Source organism: Brachyhypopomus gauderio, chromosome 12 (genome assembly GCF_052324685.1).
Source record: "Brachyhypopomus gauderio isolate BG-103 chromosome 12, BGAUD_0.2, whole genome shotgun sequence".
NCBI classification, from domain to species: Eukaryota; Metazoa; Chordata; class Actinopteri; order Gymnotiformes; family Hypopomidae; genus Brachyhypopomus; species Brachyhypopomus gauderio.
The window spans coordinates 7,309,786-7,329,385 of NC_135222.1; the positions used below are offsets into that span (position 1 = coordinate 7,309,786).

At 41.5% G+C, this 19,600-nt stretch overlaps 3 protein-coding genes across 4 annotated transcripts; 2 read left to right on the plus strand and 1 right to left on the minus strand.

The window, feature by feature from the left end:
- Nucleotides 1-50: 50 nt before the first annotated feature.
- Nucleotides 51-6,426, plus strand: ankrd29 (ankyrin repeat domain 29). Of its 2 annotated transcripts, none has more exons than XM_077024795.1 (10): nt 51-201; nt 584-694; nt 842-940; nt 2,010-2,108; nt 2,964-3,062; nt 3,579-3,677; nt 4,003-4,101; nt 4,699-4,794; nt 4,880-4,978; nt 5,727-6,426. In XM_077024795.1, exons 1-10 carry the CDS (start codon nt 190-192, stop codon nt 5,808-5,810), a joined length of 897 nt encoding a protein of 298 aa, XP_076880910.1. In that variant the 5' UTR covers nt 51-189; the 3' UTR covers nt 5,811-6,426. The 2 variants fall into 2 exon arrangements, with proteins under 2 accessions (XP_076880910.1, XP_076880911.1); XM_077024796.1 differs by having other exon boundaries at nt 66-201; nt 587-694.
- A 177-nt stretch (nt 6,427-6,603) lies between these two features.
- On the plus strand, nt 6,604-11,915 carry LOC143528872 (vacuolar protein sorting-associated protein 4B-like). The gene is made up of 11 exons (XM_077024792.1): nt 6,604-6,800; nt 7,394-7,505; nt 7,988-8,132; nt 8,220-8,278; nt 8,447-8,566; nt 8,857-9,013; nt 9,684-9,830; nt 9,933-10,016; nt 10,195-10,414; nt 10,515-10,655; nt 11,103-11,915. Exons 1-11 carry the CDS (start codon nt 6,780-6,782, stop codon nt 11,202-11,204), a joined length of 1,308 nt encoding a protein of 435 aa, XP_076880907.1. The 5' UTR covers nt 6,604-6,779; the 3' UTR covers nt 11,205-11,915.
- A 1,538-nt stretch (nt 11,916-13,453) lies between these two features.
- On the minus strand, nt 13,454-19,474 carry plekhb2 (pleckstrin homology domain containing, family B (evectins) member 2). Its single transcript, XM_077024797.1, has 8 exons — nt 19,367-19,474; nt 18,990-19,051; nt 18,604-18,756; nt 18,409-18,511; nt 18,143-18,182; nt 14,231-14,314; nt 14,076-14,136; nt 13,454-13,941 (listed from the first exon to the last, which is right to left on the minus strand). The coding sequence occupies exons 2-8, from the start codon at nt 19,024-19,026 to the stop codon at nt 13,805-13,807; spliced, it is 615 nt and encodes a 204-aa protein (XP_076880912.1). The 5' UTR covers nt 19,027-19,051; nt 19,367-19,474; the 3' UTR covers nt 13,454-13,804.
- Nucleotides 19,475-19,600: the final 126 nt, after the last annotated feature.

Below are 19,600 nucleotides of genomic sequence, written 5' to 3' on the forward strand. Positions count from 1 at the left end.
GTGTTTGAGAGAGAGAGAGAGAGAGAGAGAGAGAGCGCGCTCGTCATCAAGAAGGACAGAGAGAATTCACTCGCTGCTAAACCAAATGCTCCCCGTGCTTTTCCGCAGTAGCTGCACCGACAGACCTGAGGGTGTCTAGGCCGCCATAAATGCGCCATGCAAGCGGAATGAGTTACGAATAAACTCGGCATGTCCTTCAAGGTAAATGTCTTTTTAAAGCTTAGACCTAGTTATGCGGTTCATACCGCGTGTACAACACGAGCAGCGTACTGTCCTTGCGTTACACACAGACTATGAATTAGAAATACGCATTCGATTATGTCAAATTATATATCTGTCATATTATGCTCCGTTTAGGACACATGTAATCTGCACGGCTGATTAACTCAGTAAAAAACGCAGATCGTTGGCAGGTTTGGTAACAGTATTTAACCGGATTTTAATTTACCATTTTGCACCACAAGTTGTTTTTTGCTCCTTGTGCTACTTTGCGCATATGCACATAATCATATATGATATATGTTGTAAGCTACATACAGAGACTATAACGGTATTACTTATTCCGTGTGTGCGTCTCTGTCAGAAGGAAACGCCCCTGGCCAACGCCGTGTTTTGGGCAGCGAGAAAGGGCAACCTTGCTCTCCTACAACTACTGCTCAACAGTGGACGCGTGGACGTCGATTGCAAAGACAATGTATGGGTTTCCTCTGCATTCATTATTCATTATATCAGTAAACAAATATATGCAACATATAGAGAGAATCTAAAAGAAAGTGAACAAAATGCTAGCGCTACAAAGTGATGGGTTTCCTGCGTTAATACCCTCCGTGTTGTGTTTCAGTATGGCACCTCAGCGCTCATGGTGGCATCCTTTAGTGGTCATTATGACTGCGCAAAGGAGCTAATCTTGCAAGGTGCAGACACCAACCTGCAGAAAGAGGTAGGAGAGCCGTGACCGCAGGCATCACGATAGTATTTACAAAGCATCTAAGTGGGACCTCCCACATTTACAGTAATAAAACACGAGAATGGTACTTAAGCTCGCGATACAAGTGAGTACACTGTGGCACGTGGTTGGACACTGACGCACAAAATGCAGAGCAACATGCATTAAGCAGACTTTGGGAGGACTTTGGTCTACTTGGTAGGACTTTTGTCCAAAATCTGATCACGTTTGGATTATCAGTCATGACTCTACATCGAACCCTTTTACATATTTAGGTATAATTCATTTTGAAGCATAATGTGAATTTATGTTCACACTTCAGGTATTTTGAAACTGTTTTCGGACATACAGTGTTTTCTGTGTCTGCAATGCAGCCTGGCAAGTATGTTTTCAAGATTGATGTGTTTGAGTGCTTAACGGTAGCCAAAAGCCTTCCCAAAGTCTACTGTTTAAAACTTTTAGAAAATGGTTTCATATGAGGATATGAACACATGCCTTAACATCCTCTAGTGTTAAAATGCTTGTCTGAACCTCTGGGCAGGTTGAGGCACTGGTCAATAAACCAGGGAAGCTAGGTGGTGGTTTTTTAGACATTAGACAATGAGAGGTCTTGCCATAAGGATTAGTGTCCTCTGCCAGATGATAACTTTGGAACATTGGAAGGGTGTATGTGTGTTATTGCTTGTGCTGTGTGCTGACCTTGCGCAGAGCCAAATGACCATGTCACTTGTTCTGTTTGTGTGTTTGTGTTTAGTTTCTCATGTCCCCATGATTATAGAAAAGCCAATAATTATTGAAAATGGGTGTTTGGCTGGTCCCCAAAGCATCTTCTATCTGAACAACTAAAAGAGTGAAAATGGTTTTGGTTATAAATGTAGCTATTGTCAATACATACAAGGACGATAATCCAGGAGTGTGTGTGTGTGTGTGTGTGTGTGTGTGTGTGTGTGTGTGTGTGTGTGTGTGTGTGTGTGTGCGTGTGTGCGCACGTGTGCGTGTGTATGTGTGTGTGTGCGTGTGTGTGTGTGTGTGTGTGTGTGTGTGTGTGATATTATTTCTTCAGACAGGTTCTACTGCCCTGTTCTTTGCATCACAGCAGGGACACGATGATATTGTCAGGCTTCTCTTTGAGTATGGAGCTTCAACTGAGTTCACCACCAAGGTACGCAGGAGTCTGCCTTTACCCAAGCCCATCTGTGGTTAACAGATGCATGTGTGTTGTTTATGGGATGAGGTCTCTAGAATTATCTGTCGCTTTTGGACACCTATTTTGATCCTTAATCTAGAAATGCAAAGTCAGTTCAAAGTGCTCCCAAGCACTGTGCGTGTATGGGCTCCTGAGCGAAAGAGCGATGGAGGGAGAAAGAGAGAGAGAGAGGGAGAAAGAGAGAGAGAAGGAGAGAGAGAGCTGATGCTGAGTAATTAGGAGTTATATCTGCTGAGTAGTGTTCAGGGCGAGTTTAATACCTGCTTTGGTGATGAGGTTTACAGGCAGACTGGATGTGATTTAATTACAGAGTTCACATCGCTCTTAGTCAAAGCTGTAATTTTTGTCTTTGACACTTTAGGGGAAGGGGAATCCATATATAAATCCATAGCTATGGCAATATTGTTGTATGAATACAACACTTGTGTTGTAGTTGCATGAATATATTTAGTGCATTAGCTGTCTGGATAAACTGCAAGTGACACTTTGTATTTTGTATTACCAACTGTCATACGCCATTGCTGCTTAATGCACCATTCCCAGAACACCACGTCATGTCACTATAAAGTGAATTGAACAAGAACTGCACAGTTTGGTTGTGGGCTGGAACAAATAAATGACCAATGCGTGATGTGGAAAATTACAGCAGAAATGCTTTTTTTAGGTTTTGATTCAGAAGTGTTTTTTTAGGTTTTGATTCAGAAACATTTGAGAAGGTGAAATATTTTTATAGCATTTGGGTATTGATAGCAGACGGACAGACGCGCAGGGGTGGCGGTGTTTGTGATGTGGGTGTTGTGCTCGCTGCAGGACGGGGGTACGGCTCTCTCTGCTGCCTGCCAGCGTGGACACTCCAGAGTGGTCGACACCCTACTCAAGAACGGAGCCAACATCCATGACCAGCTTAGTGTCAGTCTCCCCAACCCACTCTCCACCATCACTGTAGGGCCCTTGGCATCCGCCCTCCCCGGTCGGATCTGCCCAGAGGGCTCCGACTGCCTGCTGGGGTCTGGCCACCTGTTGGAGCAGCTCCTCTCAGGTTTCTGTTGTATCAGTGGTCAGGTGGTTCGAGCTGAATGTGGTGGTGCTCATTTTGGACCACAGTCTTAACCCTGAGCGACCACATATGGACAACAAAATGAACTCCATAACTGCCTGTTACAGTAATGGAAAAGCTTGTTTGGAGTGTGATATGATCAAACATATGTTATAAATGTGTTTTTTAATCAGTAGGTAAAAGTAGAAAGAATCATGTAATGTGGTATTTTTGTACGTGCAGTACACAGCCATCACACTTACAAGTCCATACATGACCACAGAGAGGCTTTTCCCAGTCTTATTAGTTGCTGATCCTAATTCCATGCAGGAGTGTATTTTAATACCACTTTGCTGTTTTGACACACAGTCTCTCCTCTCATATTTCAGGACGGTGCCACGCCCTTGTTCTTGGCTTCTCAAGAAGGTCATGTGACTGTCATTCGTCAGCTGTTGTCATCTGGAGCCAAAGTGAACCAGCCTCGAGAGGTGAGACACTTGTTCTGCACCTTGCCCTTAATGTAAATGTCCTTTTATGCAAATTAACCTTGACCTTTATGCAAGTGTCGTCTATGCGAATGCCCCTTGTCCTTAATGTAAATGTCCTTGGCTTACATGTATATGGTTGTGTTTTGTTCTGGTGAAAGTTTGGTGAAGTTTATTCTCTGCAGCTGTTATTATGTTTCTCATGATACTGTGTTTCCCCAACAGGCTCTGATAGGTCCTGAAAGCTTAGAAAAGTTTCAGTAAAAGTCACTAGTGACTGGTTGCGATTTTTTTTTTCCGGTATGTGTGTTTTCCTTGTTGCTGTCAGGATGGCACCACCCCTCTGTGGATGGCAGCCCAGATGGGACACAGTGAAGTTGTAAAGGTTCTACTCCTCCGTGGTGCAGATCGAGACGCAGACAGAAAAGTATGATGCCCATGACTCATTTGCATACCAGAATTTCTGATGTTTGTTCTAATAATTAGAGGCATTATTATAATGTAAAAAAGTTGACAAGATACAGTTATTCTCATTCTGTGTCTTCTGCACTACATAGTACGTTTACTAATGCTGCATTAGTTCTTACAGTATTCATATTCTATGAGTTTCTATATCTGAGATAAACAAACTAAATCTCTCATTGGTTCTGGGTAGTCTGGACACGTTGCTGTGTCTAGAGTTTCACAAAAGTGGAAGGAGACATTTTTCCAGCGTTTGTTAAGAGCGAAATATGATTCTCATTTATAAATAGCTAATTATTTTGTGAATTGTGCCAAAACAATTACAACCAGATTAAAAAAAAAATTCACTAACAGCGATCTTGATTTTTGAAGAAGTAGGAATTTAATTTGTCCACTGATCGATTCATTATTAATATTGATTCATATAGTTGTGGATTAAGCCGTTCGCTCTTGCGGATTACAAATTAATAAATGCTTATAATAATAGTAATAAAAATCACCTGCTACTTTTCTGATTTGAGTGTCCTGTGGCCTCAATGTGTCTCTCTCTGGCTGTTGTCAGGATGGCTCCACGGCCCTTTTCAAGGCAGCCCACAAAGGTCATTGCCAGGTCATTGAGGAACTCCTGAAGTTCAGCCCCTCCCTTGGTCTGCTAAAGGTGTGAGGGGCATCTAGGGGTGCTTAATAACTCCCACAGATAACAAGGTTCCTCCTCATTAGTCATCCTGGTCTTTGTCTTTTAGAACGGATCTACAGCTTTACATGCTGCGGTCATGAGTGGGAGTGTGAAAACCGTGTCGCTTCTGCTGGGAGCAAATGCCGACCCTACTTTACCAAACAAGGTGAGCTTTCACAGGGGGGAAAATCATTGAAGAGAAAAGCAACTACATTTTCTTTCTTTTATTCATATTTGTCAATTGTGATTTTTCACTGCAATCAAAATTTGTCCTCTGCTTTTACCCATCTGTGCAGTTAAAACACACACACACACACACACGCACGCACACACACACACACACACACACACACACACACACACTAGTGATTACTAGGGGGCTGTGGTGCACACGTGCCCAGAGCGGTGACCAGCCCTAGCCCAGTGCCCGGGGAGCAGTTGGGGTTAGGTGCCTTGCTCAAGGGCATCTCAGTCATGGACTCAGGCCTAGGAATCGAACCCATGACTCTCCGGTCACAAGACCAGATCCCTACCACCAGACCATGACTGCCCCATACATTTAGCCTGGGCTCCCAACCACTGCCCCTCTACCACACTTCCAACCATCTCACAAACCACTTCCATCTGAAAAGGTTCTTCAAGAGCATCTGAATCTTTGGATCATGGTTTGGGATAAACTGCACAGTAGTAATCCAAGTGTGATTTAGATGATAGTTTGGTATTGTCCTGAGCCAGTCCTGAAGTCATCACTGACCTCTACTGGCCAAGACATAGTAATGCTTAGTGTGAGTATCCAGCCAATAGACATTGCCCTAAGAAATACCCTGCACTTTAGTGCCTCACTCGGAGATTTCTTAATTTTTTTCTGAATGCTCAATCAGTGTGGCTGATAGCAGGTGGTTGTTTTTTACCAGAACAATGACCTACCAGCAGATCTCACAAAGAACGAACGCATGCTGAGGATTTTACGACCGCAGATCTTAAATGGAGGAAGTTGATGATTGTCCCCCCACCTCACCCCAAGCCCTGTTGGAGAAATGCACTATACCCTGCCAAGAGATGCCACAAACAGCACACCAGACGTTTGTAAAGGTGCCTGCTTAGGTTTGCAGATGTGTCTTATTTAGAATATATGATATTTATAAATACACAAAAAGTTATATTATTCTTTGTCCTGGGGTGCATGGTTCAATACAGACTTTAAATATATTACATTTGCCTATCACAATTGCATAATGTGTGAACCCTTTGAAAAAATTCTTATAATAATTCTTATGTGTTGGAATGGATTCTTTTGTTCACTGCCTACACGGTATGTGCAGGAATATTCAATACAATATTGAGCCCTGCTTGTGTTCCTTTGATAAGTTTGTTAATCACATCCCTCATGACAAAGAACCTGCATAGCCATAACCTGACCTAGAAGAAAACCTAAAAGCCATGTAAGCTTAAAGGTGTCTATGGGACGTTTACTATTAGTTTTCTCTCAAATACAATTCAGAAAATAAATTATTTATTTCAAAATTATTAAACTACTGGGTGCTTTAGTATAATTTAATACTGGGTTTTGAAATATTTTGCAAAATGTATTTATTTAAAATTTTCTGTGAAAGTGTTAAACTGAATATTTGTGAAATAAATCATATATTGTGGTTACAAAAAACACTGAAAGTGGTTTCAGTGGCATTTAAGGCGTTCTGTGTTTGAACGAACCTCGTATAGTTTCACAATCGTGAGCGTGGTAGGTCAGTCCCATTGTGTCGTCATCTGTGACGTCATAAACATTCAGCGCGGAAGTGGGATTCCTCATCCCGCATAGATTTAGGACTAAAGCTTAGAAAGTTTATGACACTGCACATACTAGAGTGTTTTGTTAATACTAGAAGAGAAATGTGGGTAGTTGTTAACAAGTAACTTTTGTTTCTTTCAATATTTGAGGGAAGAAAATTGAATCGAAACTCACGACAATGTCTAATGCCAATTTACAGGTAGGTAAGACTAATCTGTCAGATGCGTGTTAGGTACGGTTGGCCACCTGTGTACTAGCTAGTTTACAACCATTCTGTGGAGTTATATAATATTTGCTTAAACGTTTTAATGAACTTGCAATATTCCGTCAAACAGGTAATGTGTTTAAAATGTTAAAATGCGAACCACTTTTTCCGGTCATATTGTATTTGATGACCATTATATATGCTATTTAAACATTAAAGACAGGGTTTTATGGTGAGGTGATTAAGATGTTATGTCTGAGAACCATTTTACGTCTTCCAAACCAAACGCGAAATGGACTTCTAGTAGCTATCGCGAAGTACTGGCATGCAGAGGAGTGTTCAAACTAGCCCAACCAGTCTCGCCAGCGCTATAATCAGACTTTTACTTGTAGTCAGGTTTTACGGTAACAAAAAGCTTTTACGTACGGCTTATCTCGTCAGTTTACAGTTGGGGAATTATTTGTATAACACTGTTACTGCATAATGCGTACTGAGATATAAAAATACGAGGAAACCATTCAGAGTGTGAATGCTTCCTGTTAAACGATGCTTGTGTGGTCTCAAACTCCTCCCTTGTTGTTCAATAGAAAGCCATTGACTTGGCTAACAAGGCATCAGAAGAAGACAAGGCAAAGAACTATGAGGAAGCGCTTCGCTTGTACCAGCATTCAATCCAGTATTTTCTTCATGTGGTGAAGTGTAAGCAAACGCATGTATTCTGAGCTCAGTACACGTGCTCATTTACCAAACATGAGCGTTTTTGAATGCGTTGGGTAGCGTGTTCATACCTTTATTCACGCTTCAACTCTTATTATGATCAAATACTAAAACTAGAAAAATGCCAAAGCTTCTAGTCAGAATTCTAGCTGAAATCAAAGGTTGTATGAATTGAATAGTTGTTGAGAAAAATATTGGATAACTATTAGAAAGCTATACATTGTGATTACAGGATGCATTTAACTTGCAGGAAACACATCGTCAGTCATTGGTTAAAGACTGGCCCTATTGTTTAGTGTACCATTCATTGATGTTGATTTCATATTCAGAGAGAAGGATTGATTGTCCTTGCATCTGACATGTATGGAACGTTTCAACCAAGTTGTTGCAATACTGCAAACTCCAGATGACTACAGAAAAAGTACAAATGAGTTTTCTGAGAAATCTGTACTGCAAAACTACAGATGAGGCTCAGGGGGAAAAAGCCAAGCAGAGCATTCGGGCAAAGTGTGCGGACTACCTGGACAGGGCGGAGCAGCTGAAGCAGTACCTGAAGAAGAAAGAGCAGGCCCCGCCCACCAAGCCTGTCAAAGTGAATGACGACAAGGGGTCAGAGGCTTTTCTCATGATCCATCTGCTCAATTCTCTCTAAAAAAAAAAAAACAATATTTTTTATGAACTGGACTTCTTTTGCAGGAATGACAGTGATGATGGGGATAATTCAGAGAAAAAGAAATTTCAAAATCAACTTCAAGGTATGTAAAACCACTTTCCTGAAGTTTGAACGTTAACATCACAAGTCTCTGATTTTCCCTCCCAAGACCATTAAATTTTAGTGTTGTTTCCCAGGGGTGGGGGGGGCATATCTGACCTCATTATTTTAACGGTGAATCTGTAAACATTGGCGCTTGTACATATGGCAGGTGCAATTGTCATGGAGAAGCCCAATATTAAGTGGAATGATGTCGCTGGGTTGGAGGGAGCAAAAGAGGCCCTGAAAGAGGCAGTCATCCTACCTATCAAATTCCCCCACCTTTTCACCGGTACACACAACACCCCTGAATGTTAAATGCTTTGACCTACACAAAACTGTCTTTGTGTTTTAACTGTACATTACCATGCCTTGTTATTTGTACATAATTGCCATATTATTAGATCCCAAGGTGATAAAACCTATACAAATATTGAATGTTGAAAAGGTGGCAGGTGTAATGTATAATAGCAGTAACAAGTCTGAGGGGTTCATAATCAGTATGTTGCATTTTTAAGTAATGTTTTTAGTAATGTGCTTAGGCTGACTTGTATTCCATTGGGCTTGACCCTCCTTCACCAGGAAAGAGAACCCCGTGGAGAGGAATCCTGCTCTTTGGACCCCCAGGCACGGGGAAGTCCTACCTGGCTAAAGCAGTGGCCACTGAAGCCAACAACTCCACCTTCTTCTCCATCTCCTCCTCTGACCTGGTGTCCAAGTGGCTGGGAGAGAGTGAGAAGTATGTGCTGAGATTGTAAACTACACGCTTTGATTTGAATGTCACCCATCGCACGCCCATGTATTGTTGCCCAGTACGTGTTGGCTGAGGGTCGGCCAGTGCACCCAGTACGTTCGACAATGTGCAGCGCTCTAATGCAACTGTCCTGATGACCCCATGTGTCCCACATCTAAATATACTCACATCTGTAATAAGTGGGGCATGAATGTGTTTTGACACAAAGTCGACAGAAGAGGGCGGTGTGTGTTTCTGCACGTTTTTCAGTTATGAGGACCTCATCAGGATGTCATGTTTGATCTGTTTCATGTGGTTGTATAGTGAGGTTTTACTAGCTGTTTTAGACTACTTTTAATACGAGTTAATAACAGGTATGTGTTTAGTGTTGTTAATGGAGGCCCGTTTACAAAAGCATTAGACGTTTAACGCACAATTATTTTAACATCCATTCATGATTACTGCTGCATTTCATTGGCTTTGGCATAAATCTTTTGATATTATAAATATCTTCTTCTGAGTCAGGTCCCTAATAGGCAGGCAATTTGCTAAATAATGCCCTGGTTGTAATATTAAGATATCTGGTAAGAGAAAGGCCGGCATATGTTTACACACCTGCCAATGTTTACACACATACCTATGCTTAGAGCACAGCTTTGTTCATTTTCCTCTGCAGGCTGGTGAAAAACCTGTTTAGTTTGGCACGACAGCACAAACCCTCAATCATCTTCATCGATGAGATCGACTCGCTGTGTGGCTCCAGAAGCGAGAACGAGAGCGAAGCAGCCCGCAGGATCAAGACCGAGTTCCTAGTCCAGATGCAAGGGGAGTCGGGGGCTAGTCGCGGGGGATTTTGTGGGGCTGGCAACCCAGGTTTAGTGACTGGTCATTTCAGGCTAACAGTGCTTTGCTTGCTTTCGTGTATAGGTGTTGGAAACGATAATGAGGGAATTCTGGTGCTTGGAGCAACTAATATCCCTTGGTCTTTGGATTCTGCCATCAGGAGGAGGTGCGTGGTCTGAGATATTGGTATACTGCATGCGCACACACAAACAACAACAACAACAAAAAAAAACAATGTGACAAAGCAAAACCAGACAAATTCCCAACTTACCAGAGCTGCTGGGGTCATGTGGTGCCGTTGTCAGGGCTGAAGAACATGCTTCATGTCTGCGTTTGTGTGTCAGGTTTGAGAAGCGTATCTACATCCCTCTTCCCGAGGAGCATGCTCGCACCTTTATGTTCAAGCTCCACCTTGGCTCCACCCCCAACTGTCTTACTGACGGTGACTTCGTCATCCTGGGACGGAAGACAGAGGGTTACTCGGGCGCAGACATCAGCGTCATCGTCAGGGACGCTCTCATGCAGCCTATACGCAAAGTCCAATCGGCAACGCACTTTAAAAAGGTCAGTGAGAGGGTGCGCTATTTTGGTCCAGAGGTACATGGTCAGCTACAGGGAAGACTGAAGTTGTCTTTTTGTCGTTACAAAAACGATGACGGAACAGGTCAAAGGAAAGCCATGGAACAGCCCTGATGAAACTGTAGAAGACCTTTTGACCCCATGCCCTCCGAATGACCCTAATGCGATTGAGATGACCTGGGTAGACGTGGCAGGAGATAAACTGCTGGAGCCCATCGTCAGCATGGTGAGAAGGATATCAAACACTATTTAAGATCTAAAACACAGAATCTGTATTTCAGTACTAGGTTGTGTATCAGTACTCCAGTGAATCCTCAAGACACCCCTTTCACTGGCTTTCCAGCTAATGAGGGCATCCATTAGGACATACACAGGACAGCATTTAGAATTCTGGCTCAAGCACATTTTAGAGTTTATTTATAAGATATTGCATGAGTGGTAGTTTCGAAAGATGTTATGGATTGACTGCATGTGTCTAAGATGCATGCACTAGCCTTCTGTGAAATCAATGCTATGGTCAAAGTAGTAATGGCTGTGGATAATGGTGAGAGAAAATACCATATAAAAATCACAGCATCTTTGTTTCCTTTGTAGTAGTAAATATTGCCTTTAAACAATAAAGTCAAGGCGTACACTGCTGTGCCTGCTAGACTTTGTCCATGTTTGTCTCCAGGAGGACATGCTGAGGTCTCTGGAGAAAACCAAACCCACTGTGAATGAGGAGGATCTGGAAAAGTTAAAGAAGTTCACAGAGGACTTTGGCCAGGAGGGCTAGGTGCACCTCAACACCACAGCTACGTACATCACCATATACACCATAAGCACAGCCTTCTGGCAGTCTTTTGGTTTTGTATTGGACCTTTCTAGTTAAAAAAAAAAAAACTAAGCTGTTTACTTTTGTAATCACCTCTCTGACATCCAACATGCATTCTATTTTTTTTATTCCCTTTCTGTCCAACATGTATACAGTGTTTTAATTAACTGAGAGTATTTATTGAATGTTATGCCTGAGGATTCAGCTTTTTATTTTGAAACTACTGTGCTGAGACATTTTGATGTTCATATGTGTGTTTTCTAAACTTTGTATCACTAGTACATTTTGTTTGTGTTCTCTCGTTTTATATGTTTAACGCTAATAATTTTTGTGATGGTTTTCCTTATACAGTACTATTCTAAGGCAGTTTTTTTTTTTACCATATTTAGTCATATTTTCACCTCAATGCTATGGGCAGAACTCAAATGCTGTCCAAAACCCCTAAGAATTTACATTTAGAAAATGAGAAAATCTGAATATAATTTAAACAGAAAAATGTTTTTCTACCAGGTGAGAATCTGTGTAGCTGCACACAAGCTGGATGTTTTGTGTGTGGTTGACCACGCATTTGTCACAACAGGCAGCACCAAATATTTAAGGTCAGGGTTACACTTTCTTGGCTTTATAATTTTGCATTGTTTACCATTTTCTTGAATAAATTAATTTGATGTGTTCAGTGTCTGGGTTAAGATTGTAACACCATAATATACAGACTGCACAAGGTTCCGATATTCAATATGTCGGAATTTCACAGCATATACTTTCTTTACACGACTACAATTCAGGTTAATTACTTTATTGATTATAATCATGATAGTAAACTTCAAATGCAAAATAGTTTAGCAACAAATAGTGCAATTGCAGACTGAGGGGAAAATAGCATTTTTGTTTTCTATAGTAATTACAGGCCAGGATATTTATTCCCTTAATCAAAAAAATTCTGAAAGTCTTGAAACATTAAATGACATGACCTGAAACGTTGATATGTGAAAATGTTAATTAAATATTAAATATATTAATATTTAAAACTTTAAATATAATAAACTAAATCATATAACCACCTTTACAAATGTTACATAACAGTTTCATTTGATCTAGTATCCTGCATACACATTGCCCTTTTCATCACAGAATATTCTTTGTAAATTTATCCACTTTTGACACTGCTGAGTCAAAGTTTGAGCTACTCCCATTTGGAAAGACTTCTTACTTTTATTTCTGCATACAACAAAAAAACACTTTTCCTGAAATGGACAAAAACTATATAGTAAATAATTTCATACTGGAGAGGAGCACTTTGAAACCATTCGTGCCCAACAAATTTGGCAAATTGAACACCCTATAAAATAAGCACTACAGAAGAATGCCAAACAGGGCTTTCAGGTAAGGCCCCACATGCAGACAGAGGCCAGGAGCAGAGGAAGCTCTTAAATAAGCGGCAGATTCTAGTGCTACTTGTACATTCTCTAGAAAAAAAAAATCTAATATTGCAGCTGCCACAGACCTGGAACAAGTGAAATGAACATTCATACCCAAAGTACAGCTCTAGTGCAGGTTGGTGATAGTGATGAACTCCACAAAACACACAAGCTCATGGCCACGCCAAGCAGAATGACCTTCAGAGCGAAGAGGAACATCCCCCCAAAGACACAACTAAGCCAATGTGAAGTCACCACCATTTTGGATTTGGATGAACCACCACACTGCAAATTTCACCATACAAAGTGATCTCACCACCAGCCCCTGTACAATGAATCATGTACATTCGAAGCCTTTCAATTCCATCACTCATAGCAGCTGGGTAAAGTGTTCATGAATGGAAAAGATCATAGTGTAAGTCTATATGCACATATAAAGTTGTAAAAGGCCTCAAAACACACTTGTTCAGAAACAGCTAGTCAACTAGGTAAGTAATAGTCAAACAATACTATTCAAAACAAGCATCTGAAACATAAGGCTTATAAAAGGGAATGTTATAAATACCAACCCGTTTCAAACGTATCATTTTTATTTAAAGCCTCAATTAATGCACTGCAATATGATCTAATTGGCAAATGGACCACTTCAAGCACCCCTGGCAGTTTTTTTTTGCTTAAGCTGTAAAGTGCCGTTTTTTCCTAGTACATCCTCAATAAGCCATTCCCATGGCCTGTTTACAAATCATGTCAAGCCAATAAAGAGGAAAAAATACAAAGCCAATTATTTGAAGACCATATTGAACACGGGCATCAAGCCGAGACCCAAACATACTTCATTTAATCTTTTTTTTTTCTTTTCTAAATAGCTATCTGAGCAGGTGACACTGCGACAGCCACTGTGATGGCTTTGCACAATATCCATTTTTACAGCTCTGTAAAGTCATGTCACATACATACAGCAGTGTAAATGCAAAACAGCCCTCCAATTGTAACTGCTACCATTACGCTTTGGTACACAGAGGAATTAACCGCCAGACAAGCACTAATGTATTAAAATGCACAGCGGTTGCAGCAACATTAAAGCAGAAACAGTAAACTGAACTGCAGGTTGAGAAAATACCAGGTCAGACGTCTACAGGCACATTAAAAGACGGAGAAGAGTGAACCAATAGCCAATCCTGTTGCTGCCCCAGCTAGCACCCCAAGACCCAAATCTGCTGCATCGTCACGGCGACGCTCTTCAATGATGACGTGACTGACTTCATCTGGACGGTAAACTCCTAGGGGTGAAAATGGGGGGGCAGTTTATATTTATCTAGAACTCATTTTATGAAAAGAATAATAGAAAAAAAAACAAAATAAGAATAACTATTCGAGGTACTGAAAGTCAGTGATTGCAAGCAGAAACATCTACCGTGGTAGTGATAGGGAGGGGCATAAGGGACGTAGCCTCCATATTGGTCTGGGTAGTACACCTGCTCACACGGATTGAAATCAGCATGCGTTACACATTCAAATATTTTAATATCTTTAACAAAAGGAAATTAGTCTGTAGTCTTAGACATTTACCTGAGGTGTTGGGTTTAAATCCCAATTAGGAGGAGGAGCAGAGGCAATAACCTCCTGAGTAAACCCAAACTGATGTGTCACCACCTGTAAACACAAATTTCGAACATTACTGCTGATCTAACACTGCACAGTACAATATTAAACAGGCAGACAAAAAACACTCACTGGCCACTTTATTAGATACATTTTGCTTGTGCCGGGTTGAACCCCCTGTTGCCTTCAGAACTGCCTTAATCCTTTGTGGCATAGATTCAACAAGGTACAGGAAACATTCCTCAGAGAGTCTGGGAATGTGAATCTCCCATTCCACCACATCCCAAAGGTGCTCTATTGGATTGAGATCTGGTGACTGTGGAGACCATTCGAGTACAATGAACTCACGGTCATGTTCAAGAACCAAGTCTGAGATGGTTCGCGCTTTATGATATGTTGCGTTATCCTGCTGGAAGTAGCCATCAGAAGATGGGTACACTGTGGTCATAAAGGGATGGACATGGTCAGCAACAATACTCAAGTAGGCAGTGGCATCGACATGATGCTCAATTGGTACTAATGGGCCCAAAGTGTGCCAGGAAAATATCCACCACACCATTGCACGACCACCACCAGCCTGAACCGTTGATACAAGGCAGGATGGACATGCTTTCATGTTGTTTGATGCCAAATTCTGACCCTACCTTATGAATATCGTAGGAGAAATCGAGACAACAGACCATGCAACGTTTTTTTCTTCTATTGTCCAATTTTTGGGGAGCGTGTGCGAATTGTAGCCTCAGTTTCCTGTTTTTAGCTGACAGGAGCGGAACCCGCTGTGGTCTTCTGCTGCTGTAGCCCATTCACCTACACGACACGTTGCGCATTCAGAGATGCTCTTCTGCATGCCTCGGTTGTAACGACTGGTTATTTGAGTTACAGTTGCCGTTCTATCAGCTTAAACCAGTCTGGACATTCTCCTCTGACATCAAGAAGGCATTTGTGCCCATAGAACTGCCGCTCACTGGATATTTTCTCTTGTTCTGACCATTCTCTGTAATCCCTAGAGATGGTTGTGCATGAAAATTCCAGTAGTTTCTGAAAAAGACCAGCCCATCTGGCACCAACAACCACGTTCAAAGTCACTTAAATCACCTTTCTTCCCCATTCTGATGCTCGGTTTGAACTGCAGCAGACCGTCTTGGCTATATCTACATGCCTAAATGCATTGAGTTGCTGCCATGAGATTGTCTGATTTGACATTTGCGTTAAAGAACAGTTGGAGAGGTGTACCTAATAAAGTGGCCGGTGAGTGTATGCAACAACTAGCACAAATTACACGGGTACTTAGGTGCCAAATTAGCTACACAGCATAAAGTAAACAACCAACCATTTGTACTTTAACGCCTGGAGTATATTCACTGCTAACTCTCGAGTTAAAGGACGAAAAACCAACCACAAGCCTATAGGCTGACAAGCCCTGACTCCACCCACAGTAACGCGTTAGTGGGCAACGACTCCACCCACAGTTAGCGTGTTAGTGAGATGCATCCAATTGCACAGCCGGAGAGCCAAACGCAGTTTTAGACCTGCAGTTCTAGACGTGCCGTAGATTTAGACATGCACAGCCTAGCGGCTCGGAATGTAACCTAATATTCAGATACTGTTTTGGTATGTCGCGGAATCAGATGGAGGAAATATGTCCGTAAGCAACAATAATATATGCTAGATATATGATAAATGTCTGAAGGTCATTTTTGTGTTATCGTAATGTTTGTGTCATGAAGGATGATCTGGCTAGCATTAGTGTGTCTTAGTTCATTATAGTTCTGGCTACCTTTATGGCTACCTGGCAGCTAGTTTGACTAAATTTGAAAAAAACTTAAAGGAAGGGAATTTGCACTAACTACGCTACTTCTATCAGTACTAAAAGTAGTAAGCAAGCTAAAGTAGCATTTTTCCATCATTATTAAACCATAAGAACCCAGACTATGTTCTGAATATTGATACAATTGAGCAGCTCATTCATATTCTTCATCATTGTGATAAGAGGGCATATGACATTTTTACAGTTCCTGATTTAACATAAAATGTCACAACAATTTCATAACTTGTATCTTTAACATTGTTATAGAACTCACGTTAGAAATAATTATGAGACATGTTGTATGTTTAAAGAATGAAATAAACACAAATGTAATCACAGGCTTTTTTGTACTACTTATTCATAGCCACTACTTTTTTAATTACATTGAAGCTAATTATAGTGTACATAGGTATGTGAATTGTTTATTGATTAATGTGCCATTGAAGCCAGTTGAAATGTCTAACATTGTTTTGTTTGCTTAATATTCTTATATTGCATTGACAATTAACATATTCAAAAAAGCAAATATAAATCTAGGGAACATGACAATTATTCTGCCAGTGCCTTTGGGAAAGTAGTGAGTAATTAAATGGATGTCAGCTTCAGGTTGAACACTATTGGATTTGTCAATGGTCTAATTGTATATCACTAGTATGTCAGTATAATTACAGTGGCAATGCCTGTTTAACGTAAACCTAATGATGAATGTAAACAAGGTAAACCTATACTATTGTTGTACTAGGTAAAATAGTCAACATGAACAGATTGGTTAGTCCTAATTAACTGTGTACTAATAGTACAAAAGTACAGATTCAGTATGACTAAAGAAATAATTAAGGGTTTGGGGGATCAATTAAAATGGGTGAAGTTCTCTTCCAGTGCAAATTACTGTGGCGATAAACCCCAAGTATCATATCTGTAATTTGCTAGTTGCATGCCAATAAAGGTATACGAGTAAAATAAATCACTCCTAACATTTTGGAAACGTATGCTTACTCACTGAATTGATTTGATTTTTAATGCAAAATATGCCAGTAATCCAGTATTTTAATTAAAAATGAAATATCTTCAGGAGACAAGCTGTGTGTGTGTGTAAATGGCCAAATTAATCAAAACTATCTAGAAAACGCAGAGAAAATGAGGCTACATTCCAAACCGCTAGGTGGCGCATGTCTAAAACTACGGAATGTCTAGAACTGCAGGTCTAGAACTGCGATTGGCTCTCCGGCTGTGTAATTTAATAATGTAGGCGTCAGTGGGCAACGACTCCACCCACAGCTAGCGAGTTAGTGGGCAACGACTCCACCCACAGTTAGCGCATGTCAGTGGGCAACGACTCCACCCACAGTTAGCGCATGTCAGTGGGCAACGACTCCACCCACAGTTAGCGCATGTCAGTGGGCAACGACTCCACCCACAGTTAGCGCATGTCAGTGGGCAACGACTCCACCCACAGTTAGCGCATGTCAGTGGGCAACGACTCCACCCACAGTTAGCGCATGTCAGTGGGCAACGACTCCACCCACAGTTAGCGCATGTCAGTGCACATATATGTAATGCTGCAGCCCGGAGCCCCGGTGGGCGTGGGTAAAGGGCGGAGCATGTGTCAATCATTTTCGAATGCAGCCAATCAGATACTAGACTTTCATTGTCAATCAATTTTTATTAAGCCAATTATCAGCCAGAGTTAGCTGTCAATCATTTTTTACTGCAGCCAATCATCTTAAGAGATCTGCCAAAAGAAGGCGGAAACTGCACGGAGAAGCTCTTTAAACAGAAGTATATGCCATTCTTGCACAAAAGTAGCTGAATAAAAACATTAGAAGAGCTATGACTTTAGACATCTTTTAAATCAAAGTTTAAAATACTTCTCACTTGTTATTCTGGAACGGCACTTTAATGTTTTTCTTTATTGCAGAAAGGCCTGCAGCATTACCCTTCTCTGTCAGTGGGCAACGACTCCACCCACAGCTAGCGCGTGTCAGTGGGCAACGACTCCACCCACAGCTAGCGCGTGTCAGTGGGCAACGACTCCACCCACACTTAGTGTTTGTTAGTAAACAACGACTCACAGTGTTGACTCTGGCGTCCTGCAGGGCCAAGGTCCAGGCACTGTGAAAACACAGGCCAAAAATATTAATTCTACTCACACCAAATACACTCCACACATTGTCTTCCAAGACCCCTTAAAATGTCACACCATTAGTATGATGATTCATTTTTTTACACCCAAGATATGTACAGCAGTTATTTGTCTTGGGTCTATAGCCGGAAAAAAACATTAGGTGCCACGTTTTGCTCAGCAGAGGGAGAAGGGCCTTGGAAAAAGTGAACTTACAGGGCATCATCACCGCACTGCGCGCACAGGCTGATCACTCTACCACAACGGCACACGATCTGAAAGAGGGCATCTCTGCCTTTTCCTTCAGGGGGGGTCAGCTCTGGCAGCAAGCACATAGAGAAACTCTTAGTCAGAATAATGAACCAAGCAAACAGTCTGTTCACGTGTTTCTGTCTCGCATGGGCTGATCACCTCTGCAGGCGCTGGCAGTGCGAATGTTTATACAGTCCACCTTCATGTGGATTTCATCCTCCAGGTTACGTCGGTACTGGTCGTCATAGAAAATTAGGCGGCCATCTGACCAGAGTTCAAACCAATTTTTCTTCCAGCGACGCAAGATGGTGCCTGCGGCAATATAAACGTTCATTATAGGCTAGGGAACAAACTGATGTATGAGATTTTATATATATTGCATATACAAGTCAAAGCAACAATTGTTCGTTACATCGATTCAGTTTGGCTTATTAAAGTGCGCTTCGCTAAGCTATCGATAACTACAACGTTTTGTCCGAATCTTTCAGTCCGACATAAGACACGATAAACAATGTAACGCCAAGTTTAAAATGAAGTATACTCACTCTGTCTGTAAAGACACCCGCTTTTAACCAGCGCCATCCTGGAGGGGGAAAACCCACCAAGCCTGTAAATTAAGGATTGAAAAATAACTTTTACTTTCAAGATTTGCTAAATTTGCTTCTGGAGTTATTTCGTACTTCTAACTAACTCTATCGCCCGTGAGGAAGCCAGCGAGCGACCATCTTAGTGTGTGGTTCAGCTTCTCGGAGCTTCGAGCAGTTAGCTGGATCGCTAGGTTAGAAAGCCTGACAAACACGCAGCTCACAACGGCACAAACGACTACAGACATTCGGCATTGGAGTAATTTAACACATCTTTTCCCCGTATGAGCTCTGACAGAACATAAAACCCTTGAAAACAGTGAATAGAAGCGCTTCACCTTCTCAGTCTGGTAACAACCCAAGATGTCCAGTGAAGGGTTTGTGTTCAGTGACATCAGCATCAGCTGTCACACCAGCTGCTGCCAGAGGACATGGGCGTTATATACAGGACAGACTGATATACGGATATACAATGACTAATGTCTCTCCATCATAAGACATAGTATGTTAATAAGGAGTGAGAGAGAGAGAGAGAGAGAGAGAGAGAGAGAAAGTGTGTGTATGTGTGTGTG